General features: G+C 43.1%; 1 protein-coding gene across 2 annotated transcripts in view; it reads left to right on the forward strand.

Moving 5' to 3' along the window:
- Nucleotides 1–13,657, forward strand: part of LOC112235449 (speckle-type POZ protein-like A) — a 58,097-nt gene that overhangs the window by 38,930 nt on the left and 5,510 nt on the right. For both annotated transcript variants that reach the window (XM_024403907.2, XM_042315449.1), the window contains 3 exons: nucleotides 7,349–7,470; nucleotides 7,621–7,772; nucleotides 8,931–9,058. In XM_024403907.2, the coding sequence (XP_024259675.2) occupies nucleotides 7,349–7,470; nucleotides 7,621–7,772; nucleotides 8,931–9,058 (402 nt within the window). The remainder of the gene's footprint in view (nucleotides 1–7,348; nucleotides 7,471–7,620; nucleotides 7,773–8,930; nucleotides 9,059–13,657) is intronic.

Consider the following 13,657-nt stretch of genomic DNA (forward strand, 5'->3'; position numbering starts at 1 on the left):
GAGAGACTAGTCAAGGACCATATCACCTCCACCCTACCTGACACCCTTGACCCACTCCAATTTGCTTACCGCCCAAATAGGTCCACAGACGATGCAATCTCAACCACACTGCACACTGCCCTAACCCATCTGGACAAGAGGAATACCTATGTGAGAATGCTGTTCATGGACTACAGCTCGGCATTCAACACCATAGTACCCTCCAAGCTCGTCATCAAGCTCGAGACCCTGGGTCTCGACCCCGCCCTGTGCAACTGGGTACTGGACTTCCTGACGGGCCGCCCCCAGGTGGTGAGGGTAGGCAACAACATCTCCTCCCCGCTGATCCTCAACACTGGGGCCCCACAAGGGTGCGTTCTGAGCCCTCTCCTGTACTCCCTGTTCACCCACGACTGCGTGGCCATGCACGCCTCCAACTCAATCATCAAGTTTGCGGACGACACAACAGTGGTAGGCTTGATTACCAACAACGACGAGACGGCCTACAGGGAGGAGGTGAGGGCCCTCGGAGTGTGGTGTCAGGAAAATAACCTCACACTCAACGTCAACAAAACTAAGGAGATGATTGTGGACTTCAGGAAACAGCAGAGGGAACACCCCCATCCACATCGATGGAACAGTAGTGGAGAGGGTAGCAAGTTTTAAGTTCCTCGGCATACACATCACAGACAAACTGAATTGGTCCACTCACACAGACAGCATCGTGAGGAAGGCGCAGCAGCGCCTCTTCAACCTCAGGAGGCTGAAGAAATTCGGCTTGTCACCAAAAGCACTCACAAACTTCTACAGATGCACAATCGAGAGCATCCTGGCGGGCTGTATCACCGCCTGGTATGGCAACTGCACCGCCCTCAACCGTAAGGCTCTCCAGAGGGTAGTGAGGTCTGCACAACGCATCACCGGGGCAAACTACCTGCCCTCCAGGACACCTACACCACCCGATGCTACAGGAAGGCCATAAAGATCATCAAGGACATCAACCACCCGAGCCACTGCCTGTTCACCCCGCTGTCATCCAGAAGGCGAGGTCAGTACAGGTGCATCAAAGCTGGGACCGAGAGACTGAAAAACAGCTTCTATCTCAAGGCCATCAGACTGTTAAACAGCCACCACTAACATTGAGTGGCTACTGCCAACACACTGTCAATGACACTGACTCTACTCCAGCCACTTTAATCATGGGAATTGATGGGAAATGATGTAAATATATCACTAGCCACTTTAAACAATGCTACCTTATATAATGTTACTTACCCTACATTGTTCATCTCATATGCATACGTTGATACTGTACTCTATATCATCGACTGCATCCTTATGTAATACATGTATCACTAGCCACTTTAACTATGCCACTTGGTTTACATACTTATCTCATATGTATATACTGTACTCGATATCATCTACTGTATCTTGCCTATGCTGCTCTGTACCATCACTCATTCATATATCCTTATGTACATATTCTTTATCCCCTTACACTGTGTATGACAGTAGTTTTTTTTGGAATTGTTAGTTAGATTACTTGCTCGTTATTACTGCATTGTCGGAACTAGAAGCACAAGCATTTCGCTACACTCGCATTAACATCTGCTAACCATGTGTATGTGACAAATAAATAAAATTTGATTTGATTTGATTTGAGCAGCATAGGCAAGATACAGTAGCTGATATAGAGTACAGTATATACATATGAGATGAGTATGTAAACAAAGTGGCATAGTTAAAGTTGCTAGTGATACATGTATTACATAAGGATGCAGTCGATGATATAGAGTACAGTATATACGTATGCATATGAGATGAATAATGTAGGGTATGTAAACATTATATAAGGTAGCATTGTTTAAAGTGGCTAGTGATATATTTACATCATTTCCCATCAATTCCCATTACTAAAGTGGCTGGAGTTGAGTCAGTGTCAGTGTGTTGGCAGCAGCCACTCAATGTTAGTGGTAGCTGTTTAACAGTCTGATGGCCTTGAGATAGAAGCTGTTTTTCAGTCTCTCGGTCCCAGCTTTGATGCACCTGTACTGACCTCGCCTTCTGGATGATAGCGGGGTGAACAGGCAGTGGCTCGGGTGGTTGATGTCCTTGATGATCTTTATGGCCTTCCTGTAACATCGGGTGGTGTAGGTGTCCTGGAGGGCAGGTAGTTTGCCCCCGGTGATGCGTTGTGCAGACCTCACTACCTACTGGAGAGCCTTACGGTTGAGGGCGGAGCAGTTGCCGTACCAGGCGGTGATACAGCCCGCCAGGATGCTCTCGATTGTGCATCTGTAGAAGTTTGTGAGTGATTTTGGTGACAAGCCGAATTTCTTCAGCCTCCTGAGGTTGAAGAGGCGCTGCTGCGCCTTCTTCACGATGCTGTCTGTGTGAGTGGACCAATTCAGTTTGTCTGTGATGTGTATGCCGAGGAACTTAAAACTTGCTACCCTCTCCACTACTGTTCCATCGATGTGGATAGGGGGTGTTCCCTCTGCTGTTTCCTGAAGTCCACAATCATCTCCTTAGTTTTGTTGACGTTGAGTGTGAGGTTGTTTTCCTGACACCACACTCCGAGGGCCCTCACCTCCTCCCTGTAGGCCGTCTCGTCGTTGTTGGTAATCAAGCCTACCACTGTTGTGTCGTCCGCAAACTTGATGATTGAGTTGGAGGCGTGCGTGGCCACGCAGTCGTGGGTGAACAGGGAGTACAGGAGAGGGCTCAGAACGCACCCTTGTGGGGCCCCAGTGTTGAGGATCAGCGGGGAGGAGATGTTGTTGCCTACCCTCACCACCTGGGGGCGGCCCGTCAGGAAGTCCAGTACCCAGTTGCACAGGGCGGGGTCGAGACCCAGGGTCTCGAGCTTGATGACGAGCTTGGAGGGTACTATGGTATTGAATGCCGAGCTGTAGTCGATGAACAGCATTCTCACATAGGTATTCCTCTTGTCCAGATGGGTTAGGGCAGTGTGCAGTGTGGTTGAGATTGCATCGTCTGTGGACCTATTTGGGCGGTAAGCAAATTGGAGTGGGTCTAGGGTGTCAGGTAGGGTGGAGGTGATATGGTCATTGACTAGTCTCTGAAAGCACTTCATGATGACGGATGTGAGTGCTACGGGCGGTAGTCGTTTAGCTCAGTTACCTTAGCTTTCTTGGGAACAGGAACAATGGTGGCCCTCTTGAAGCATGTGGGAACAGCAGACTGGTATAGGGATTGATTGAATATGTCCGTAAACACACCGGCCAGCTGGTCTGCGCATGCTCTGAGGGCGCGGCTGGGGATGCCGTCTGGGCCTGCAGCCTTGCGAGGGTTAACACGTTTAAATGTCTTACTCACCTCGGCTGCAGTGAAGGAGAGACCGCATGTTTTCATTGCAGGCCGTGTCAGTGGCACTGTATTGTCCTCAAAGCGGGCAAAAAAGTTATTTAGTCTGCCTGGGAGCAAGACATCCTGGTCCGTGACTGGGCTGGATTTCTTCCTGTAGTCCGTGATTGACTGTAGACCCTGCCACATGCCTCTTATGTCTGAGCTGTTGAATTGAGATTCTACTTTGTCTCTGTACTGACGCTTAGCTTGTTTAATAGCCTTGCGGAGGGAATAGTTGCACTGTTTGTATTCAGTCATGTCACCAGACACCTTGCCCTGATTAAAAGCAGTGGTTCGCGCTTTCAGTTTCACACGAATGCTGCCATCAATCCACGGTTTCTGGTTAGGGAATGTTTTAATCGTTGCTATGGGAACGACATCTTCAATGCACGTTCTAATGAACTTGCACACCGAATCAGCGTATTCGTCAATGTTGTTGTCTGACGCAATACAAAACATCTCCCAGTCCACGTGATGGAAGCAGTCTTGGAGTGTGGAGTCAGCTTGGTCAGACCAGCGTTGAACAGACCTCAGTGTGGGAGCTTCTTGTTTTAGTTTCTGTCTGTAGGCAGGGATCAACAAAATGGAGTCGTGGTCAGCTTTTCCGAAAGGGGGGCGGGGCAGGGCCTTATTTGCGTCGCGGAAGTTAGAGTAACAATGATCCAAGGTCTTTCCACCCCTGGTTGTGCAATCGATATGCTGATAAAATTTAGGGAGTCTTGTTTTCACATTAGCCTTGTTAAAATCCCCAGCTACAATGAATGCAGCCTCCGGATAAATCGTTTCCAGTTTGCAGAGAGTTAAATAAAGTTCGTTCAGAGCCATCGATGTGTCTGCTTGGGGGGGGATATATACGGCTGTGATTATAATCGAAGAGAATTGTCTTGGTAGATAATGCGGTCTACATTTGATTGTGAGGAATTCTAAATCAGGTGAACAGAAGGATTTGAGTTCCTGTATGTTTCTTTCATCACACCATGTCACGTTAGTCATAAGGCATACGCCCCCGCCCCTCTTCTTACCAGAAAGATGTTTGTCTCTGTCGGCGCGATGCGTGGAGAAACCCGTTGGCTGCACCGCCTCGGATAGCGTCACTCCAGTGAGCCATGTTTCCGTGAAGCATAGAACGTTACAGTCTCTGATGTCCCTCTGGAATGCTACCCTTGCTCGGATTTCATCAACCTTGTTGTCAAGAGACTGGACATTGGCAAGAAGAATGCTAGGGAGTGGTGCACGGTGTGCCCGTCTCCGGAGTCTGACCAGAAGACCGCCTCGTTTCCCTCTTTTTCGGAGTCGTTTTTTTGGGTCGCTGCATGGAATCCACTCCGTTGTCCTGTTTGTAAGGCAGAACACAGGATCCGCGTCGCGAAAACATATTCTTGATCGTACTGATGGTGAGTTGACGCTGATCTTATATTCAGTAGCTCTTCTCGACTGTATGTAATGAAACCTAAGATGACCTGGGGTACTAATGTAAGAAATAACACGTAAAAAAAAAACAAAAAACTGCATAGTTTCCTAGGAACGCGAAGCGAGGCGGCCATCTCTGTCGGCGCCGGAAGTGGTGTGTTTTTGTAAGACATGTAGCTAGATAGCTAGCTAGCTAAACAATGGACCATAATCACAACTTATGACATTACTACCCTGCATGAATCTGCAGGTAGCTAACCAACCAGGTTCTATGACTATAACTAGTCAAGCATGTGTCTGAGATAAGAAGAATAAGATCATACACATAACGTTGAAGTACACTTGAAATTAAACCACTTTCTGTCAAAACTAGAAATTGTAATATCTGAAAATCTTACCAGTATACATCATGGTTCGACGGGTCTCCTGTCTGATGCCATGCATGGTTGCCTTAGTTAGACGATGTAATCCAGACTGGTGTTTTCTCCATCTCCTTAGTTATCATACTCGAATTCAACTGATTTCAAAACTCGGTCCTCCAGAAAGTGGAGAGCCAACACATAATATTAGCTAGTGAGCCAGCCTGCTAACATTAGCTAGCTAACAGTACTTTAAATTGACATTAGGTTTATGCAGTATCACTAAACAATATATTTTTTTTAAAGCAGCGTTAGAAATGATTACCTAAACATACTGACCAGGTCCAATAGACAGATGTGTGCTATATGGTAGACCAATCCAAACTCATCTCTCGGCATGTCCAGCCCCTAAGCCAATCATGGCTAGCGGGAAGGTTGCTAACTTTTTCTGTGGCTAAACCAAGTAGGCGCGTAATTTAACAATTTTATTCGTATTTATAGATGGCATACAAGTTTGATGTTAAGGCACATGAAAGTTCACATGTTCCAGGCATTTCTGCCCAAAAAACACACATTTTGATTTTTTTTTAAAACAGGCACTAAGCTATTACTTAAAAATCACACTGTGATTTTTCTGGATTTTTGTTTTAGATTCCGTCTTTCAGTTGAAGTGTACCTATGATAAAAATTACAGACCTCTACATGCTTTGTAAGTAGGAAAACCTGCAAAATTGGCAGTATATCAAATACTTGTTCTCCCCACTGTATATAAACAGTGGGGCGGCAGGGTAGCCTAGTGGTTAGAGCGTTGGACCGGAAGGTTGCAAGTTCAAACCCCCGAGCTGACAAGGTACAAATCTGTCGTTCTGCCCCTGAACAGGCAGTTAATCCACTGTTCCTAGGCCGTCATTGAAAATAAGAATTTGTTCTTAACTGACTTGCCTAGTTAAATAAAGTTAAAATAAATAAAATACATATATATAATAGGTAATATGAATGTTATGTGGTGTTAGCAAGTTATTGATTTCATTAACCTTATTTCTAAGGCTACATATATTAATATGGGCTATTTTAAGCCCTTTCCTGGGTAGCTTATCAGAGTTAGACTTAACACTGAAAAGAACAAACAAAGCAAGAGAAAAAAATATACATTCAGCTGTCCATTAATCAGTTTGTGTCTGTAAGTGTGTGTGCTGCGGAGTTGAAGCTATGAACCCATAGACTTGGCTCTCTCATCCCTTCCTGGCTTCTGGGCGGGAGGGTGGACAATGAGCCTGTGATTACGGATGTAAGCAATGTCCCCACGCACTCTGGCAGCTTTTATGGCTGGGATAAGTTCTTTCTTCTTCAGTTTCAGGCTAGTCCTTTTTCAGGAAGATATATGTTCCTCTCAAGTTCTTGGCTCTTTAAAGAACAGCTACCTTGTCCTTCAACCTCAGGAACTTGACCACTATCGGCCTGTGCCTGTCACCTGGATAGTGGTGGGTTTTACAGTCCTGTCTTCGTGTTCCACCTCAATCTTCCTGTGGTCCATTTCCCCTCACTTTATCCTCAACCATGTTGTTCCGCATTGAACTCTCTCAATGACTTACAGATTGCTGTCATCTTGCTGTTCTCTTGTTTCCACTCATTGAGCTGATCCTGGGAGAACTGCAAACTGTTCTTCAGGTCTTGGACCTCGCTGGTCAGGTCATCCATTCTTTTATTAGTTGAATCCACCAGTATTTGGACAAAACACTTGAAGATATTTTCTTGTTGTAACAACTGCTTGTAGAAATATTTTTGTTTGTTTAAAAAAATCCTTCACGTATGATAGACACCACTGTCCTCAACGATACTCCCACTGGCTTTGGTCTTTGTCATGGTAGCTAGCAACGTAGGTTATACTGTTACTCCTCTCAGTTCCAGACAGGGCAGGTCACAGGGAAGATGGAAAACAACAAACAGCAGGGATCTAGACAGCCATAAACCCAATCCCCAGTCCCAGCCACAATGTCTAACCGCATTGTGGGCTGTGTTCAAGCCCTCAAGGAAACCCCGCTAGCTAGCAGCTAGGCTAGCTGCTACCCCAAATAGCTCCTCAGACCTGGCCTTGGTTGGCAGGATCACTGGACAGAGACTAGCAGTCCCAGCAACTGATTCCAACTGCATCACAGGATCTAAATAAAAAAGAAAGGCTGTCTTTTGAAGTGGATGGAAGCATTGTGATTGTTGCCTTTTTGTTTCAGGTGAAAGTAGTCAAGTTCTCCTACATGTGGACCATCAACAACTTCAGTTTCTGTAGAGAGGAGATGGGGGAGGTCTTAAAGAGTTCCACCTTCTCCTCTGGACCCAACGACAAGATGAAATGGTAAACTTTCATTATAACTTGCTTATAGTCAGGAGAAGGAGTATCATCTTGATCTCAACAGCTTGTTGTTTCTTTGTGAATAACGACTGGAGTGATACAGCCTCCGCTGAACTAACATTCTGTTTGGTTCCTCCTCTGTTTCCTGCCCAGGTGTCTGAGAGTCAACCCAAAAGGACTGGATGATGAAAGCAAAGATTATCTGTCGTTGTATTTACTTCTTGTTAGTTGTCCAAAAAGTGAAGTCAGAGCAAAGTTCAAGTTTTCCTTATTGAACACTAAAAGAGAAGAGACTAAAGCTATGGGTAAGTAACAGACAAAACTGTTACTTTATGGATATCATCTGTCGTGGAAATTTCCTTAATTACCAAATGATGAGAGAGCAAATCACACACCAGTCAGTTATGCTTAATCTTCACCTTTAATAATAATTAAGCTTTTGCAATAGCATTTTGACTTTCAACATTTCAGTATCTCTAATGAAAAGTTGAGAGTGGCCAACATAATGGCAACTGAGATCTTTTATAGCAAAGATCCACCCCCCCTTAGTCGACATGACAAACCACAGGTCTTAGGAACTTACACAAAGAAAGACTTTACTTCAGAGAGAAGTATCCCATAGCCAGACAGCATTGGCTATAAATTATCGTTCAGTTTGGTCTCCTAAACAAAGCTCTTATCTCGTTCTTGGTACAAAATTGTACCAAGACATTACCTCACCCAATGATATATATCAATTGTCATTTTAGACACTCCCATCCCAAATACAATCCATTCTGGACAAGCTCACGGAGAGGAGAGTGAGCCTCTAGGTCAAGATAAGGGCAACCAGAGAGGGAACATAGAATGGTTCCAGACACGGCCATCCTCCTCTCCCGATGGGAAAAGTGGCGAGTGACTGGCACACAGACATTGTGGAGCCAAGAGATAATTGGTTCCCCCTCAATCATCCCTCCACATGGTTTAAAATATACGTTTACACATGACGACAAGCTTGACCTCTCCCGTCTGCGGCCCAAGTAACTGAACCCAGGACAGAGAAAGGATAACTGCAAATGGCCACCACTATAGTACAAGAAGATATATTCAAAATGACAAGTAACTCACAGGGTAGCCTAGTGGTTAGAGCATTGGACTAGTAACCGAAAGGTTGCAAGTTCAAATCCCGAGCTGACAAGGTACAAATCTGTCGTTCTGCCCCTGAACAGGCAGTTAACCCACTGTTCCTAGGCCATCATTGAAAATAAGAATTTGTTCTTAACTGACTTGCCTAGTAAAATAAAGGTAAAAAAAAGAGAAAAAAAGCATATAATGAAAATAAAACATCTTATCTATGTTACCCAACTAATTCTGATTCATCCCCAACACATCATTCAAATAACATACTATTTACTTGTATTCTCCTAGTTAGAGCCTTATAGACACAAACTAAGTGTGTTTTGGATTCTTCCTCCTCCCTGCAGAAAGCCAAAGAGCCTATCGGTTTGTCCAGGGGAAAGACTGGGGCTTCAAAAAGTTTATTAGAAGAGATTTCCTGCTTGATGAAGCCAATGGGCTGTTACCTGATGACAAACTCACCCTGTTCTGTGAGGTAAGACATTTACATTTGAGTCATTTAGCAGACACTTATACAGAGTGACTTACGGTTAGTGCATTCATCTTCAGATAGCTAGGTGGGACAACCACACATCACAGTCATAGTAAGTCAGAGATGGTAAGGGGGGAAAGATGCTCTTTGAAGAGGTAGGGTTTTAGATGTTTTCAGAAGATGGGCATGTACTTTTCTGTCCTAGCTTTAGGGGGAAGTTGGTTCCAAAATGTTTTTTTTTTTGTGTGTGTGTGTGTAGGGTGAAGTTATTTAGGATGCTCTTTGACACAGTCTACATGGTATGGGGTCAATTTCACGCATATGTATTGAATTCAAAATAAACTAAATCGGGAACATGAAAAATAAAGTTGAGAATGTAAACATGTTTTTGAGGACAGGTGAAATAATGGATGTTGAAATCAAAAACCAAACATTCGAAAGCAAAATGTATAGAATTGTTAACAAAAATAAGACATCAAATGCAAAACCCCAAAACTTGTAAGCAAATAATTTTAAAGCGAGAGCAAAACTCTATGACAGACGATTAAAAAATATATATTTCCAAGCGAATACAAAAATAGTTTTTGGTTAAACTTTCCTTGCAAACAATCCTATTGAATACATTTTGCCTACGCTCTTGCCTGCATGCACTACCCTTTGGTTACGCTACTCATATCTTTGCTTTCGATGTCTGTTTCTTTGTTTTCACTGCCAGTCTGTTTGATTGTGAGTTTAGGCATTATTTCTCCGTGAAGGGCGGGGTTTAGAGGGATGCGTAGACAATAAATCTTAATTTGTCCACTAGTTTTGGAGTGACGGTTCGTTTTTACCCAATCAAGGAACATGATAGACAGGCATTTTTTTCTATTGCCAACTTAAATAGACGGTTTTAGCTAACGTACTTCAAAATTGTCAGTCACGGGTCAATAATGTACGGATATTAGAGGCATGTCTATCTAATACAATTAATGACAAACCATCTAACTACTTAGGTAAACTTATGAATGACCTGTTGCACAACGTTTGGCTCAAGTTTATGGCGAAACAGTTACCAACACCTGCGCCGAATGTTGTGCAACAGGTAATTCATAAAGTTTGATTTGATTTGAAGCTGATAGGTCAAATATACTGTTTAGGTTCTCTACTCCCAAGTTTACACCTTCACTATTACAGTGGCATTTTTTTGTCCAAGAAGTTGTCTAAAAGGGATGGAATTTGTTGTTGCCTAATTGTTTTTTTGGTAGGTTTCCACACTACTTTCCCTTTATCTTTAGCATTTCTTAATATTATTCAGTTCCTTTAGCTTTGATGCATAATGGTTGAGCATAGCTCTGTTCAAGAAATTGATGGTAAAAATATGTTTTGTTAGACTTCAGTTTAGCTTGTTGCTGGAAGTCTGCTGCTGGAAAAACATATGTGTTTTGGCATTATATCCACCTTTTATATTATGGATAAAGAGTTACCTGTCTAACAGAACACAGAGGGTGTTCTTTAATGGAAGCGTCTCCAACATAATAGCAGGTAGAATCAGGAATTCCCCAGGGTAGCTGTTTAGGCCCCTTACTTTTTAAAATCTTTACCAATGACATGCCACTGGCTTTGAGTAAAGCCAGCTACTACAGCGAATTAAATTACTGCAAAACTTGACAAAGAATTGCAGTTTCAGAGTGGGTGGCAAGGAATAAGTTAGTCCTAAATATTTCTAAAAACTAAAGGCATTGTATTTGAGACAAATCATTCACTAAACCTCAATCTTGTAATGAATAATGTGGAAATTGAGCAAGTTGAGGTGACTAAACTGCTTGGAGTTACCCTGGATTGTAAACTGTCATGGTCAAAACATATTGATACAACAGTAGCTAAGATGGGGAGAAGTATGTCCATGATAAGGCGCTGCTCTACCTTCTAGACCGCACTGTCAACAAGGCAGGTCCTACAGGCCCTAGTTTCTACCTTCTTAACAGCACTATCAACAAGGCAGGTCCTACATAACCTAGTTTCTACCTTCTAGACAGCACTATCAACAAGGCAGGTCCTACAGGCCCTAGTTTCTACCTTCTAGACAGCACTATCAACAAGGCAGGTCCTACAGGCCCTAGTTTCTACCTTCTTAACAGCATTATCAACCAGGCAGATCCCACAAACCCTAGTTTGTACCTTCTTAACAGCACTATCAACAAGGCAGGTCCTACAGGCCCTAGTTTTGTCGCACCTGGACAACTGTTAAGCCGTGTGGTCAGGTGCCACAAAAGGGAAAATTGTGAAAATTGCAATTGGCTCAGAACAGGGCAGCACAGCCGGCCCTTGGATGTTCACAGAGAGCTAACATTAATAATATGCATGCCAATCTCTCCTGGCTCAATGTGAAGGAGAGATTGACTTCATCAGTACTATTTGTGAGAGGTATTGACATGTTGATTGCACCGAGCTGTCTGTTTGAACTACTGGCGCACAGCTCGCACACACATGCATACCCCAAAAGACATGCCACAAGAGGTCTCTTCACAGTCCCCAAGTCCAGAACAGACTTTGGGAGGTGCACAGTACAAACATAGGCACAGACACATCCATGCACACACACGATAACATACGCACTATGCACACACGTACACATGGGTTTTGTACTGTAACTATGTGGTAGTGGTGGAGTTGGGGTGAAATTTGTGAATGCATTGTTATGTTTTTAAAATTGTATAAACTGCCTTAATTTCGCTGGACCCCAGGAAGAGTAGCTGCTTACTTGGCAGCAGCTAATTTTATTTTTTATTTAACCTTTATTTAACAGGGCAAGTTAGTTAAGAACAAATTCTTATTTACAATGACGGCCCACACCGGCCAAACCCTAACCCGGACGACGCTGGGCCAATTGTGCACCGTCCTATGTGACTCCAAATCACGGCCAGTTGTGATACAGCCTGGAATCGAACCCTCTGGAACTGAGATGCAGTGTCTTAGACCGCTGCATCACTCGGGAGACCCCACGGGGTGAGATCTTGCGTGGAGCCCCAGATCGAGGGAGATTATCAGTGGTCTTGTATGTCTTCCATTTCCTAATAATTGCTCCCACAGTTGATTTCTTCAAACCAAGCTGCTTACCTATTGCAGATTCAGTCTTCCCAGCCTGGTGCAGGTCTACAATTTTGTTTCTGGTGTCCTTTGACAGCTCTTTGGTCTTGGCCATAGTGGAGTTTGGAGTGTGACTGTTTGAGGTTGTGGACAGGTGTCTTTTATACTGATAACAGGTTCAAACAGGTGCCATTAATACAGGTAACGAGTGGAGGACAGAGGAGCCTCTTAAAGAAGAAGTTACAGGTCTGTGAGAGCCAGAAATCTTGCTTGTTTGTAGGTGACCAAATACTTGTTTTCCACCATCATTTGCAAATAAATTCATTAAAAATCCTACAATGTGATTTTCTGGAATTTTTTTCTCATTTTGTCTGTCATAGTTGAAGTGTACCTATGATGAAAATTACAGGCCTCTCATCTTTTTAAGTGGGAGAACTTGCACAATTGGTGGCTGACTAAAGACTTTTTTGCCCCACTGTATGTGGTTCTAAGGACAGCGTAGCCAACATAAAGTTTAACGTAACTTATTTGAAAAGTCATTACTTCATTCCATTGCTCAACATTTTCTTAACATTTGTCATAATTAGTTAAAGCAATTAATTTGTATCCACTCAAGTCGGACCATTTTCTTCAAATTTGAAAACATTGAAGCCACGCCACTTTCTGAAGAATTGCATTATGGGTCCTAAAAGCACGGAACTAGTGTCCACTGTAGGACGACATCCAGGCAAATGTAAATGTCGTACGACATCCAGGAGCTTTTGGCATACTAACTATATCCATGCTATGACCAATAAGCCTACTATATACTCAATTCACGTCGCAAATAGTGAGGTTAATATTAGTATTCGAACACAGCTTAAGTGTTTTTTGAAACGTCTCTTTTGAGGGACAATTAAATGAAGTGTCCAATGAATTTGCATTTTTCTGAATACAGCTACGAATAATTGCCAGTTTGCCTGACGAGGTTTGCAGCCAGGTCTAACATTTTCAGTGAAAATGGCAATTTCATAAACAAATGACATTCCAATTGATGATGGAATATCTCTCCTCATTAATTAAGCATTTCGGAAAGATAATTTGTTGGGTTACAACATGCTTTTCTATTTGGTTAACAATGTGCTGTTTAATTTGGGTTACAATGTGCTGTTTAATTTGGGTTACAATGTGCTGTTTAATTTGGTTTACAATGTGCTGTGTTTCCTGTTGTAGTAGACCTGTTTATGCAAAAACAAGCCATGTTCACATTGGCAGTTAGAAGCCACTTTCAGTGGTTTGAAATCCGATATAAATCTGATTGCTGTCCATGCAACTTGTCAGAATGGTCAAATCTTATTTATTTGAACTTGTGGTTTTTAGACTGTTATTTGGCACATCTTGTTGCTTGCTAGCTACTCTGTTGACAGTTTGACAAGAACTTGTGATAGCTAACTATGTCCAGCGTCTCGACTTGGTCTCGTTTCTCATATACCTATTCATCAACACTAACTAGCTTGTTATTTGTTTTCAAATGAGCGAATGTGCTAGAAATCTAAA

This window comes from Oncorhynchus tshawytscha, unplaced genomic scaffold (genome assembly GCF_018296145.1).
Source record: "Oncorhynchus tshawytscha isolate Ot180627B unplaced genomic scaffold, Otsh_v2.0 Un_contig_6452_pilon_pilon, whole genome shotgun sequence".
NCBI lineage: Eukaryota > Metazoa > Chordata > Actinopteri > Salmoniformes > Salmonidae > Oncorhynchus > Oncorhynchus tshawytscha.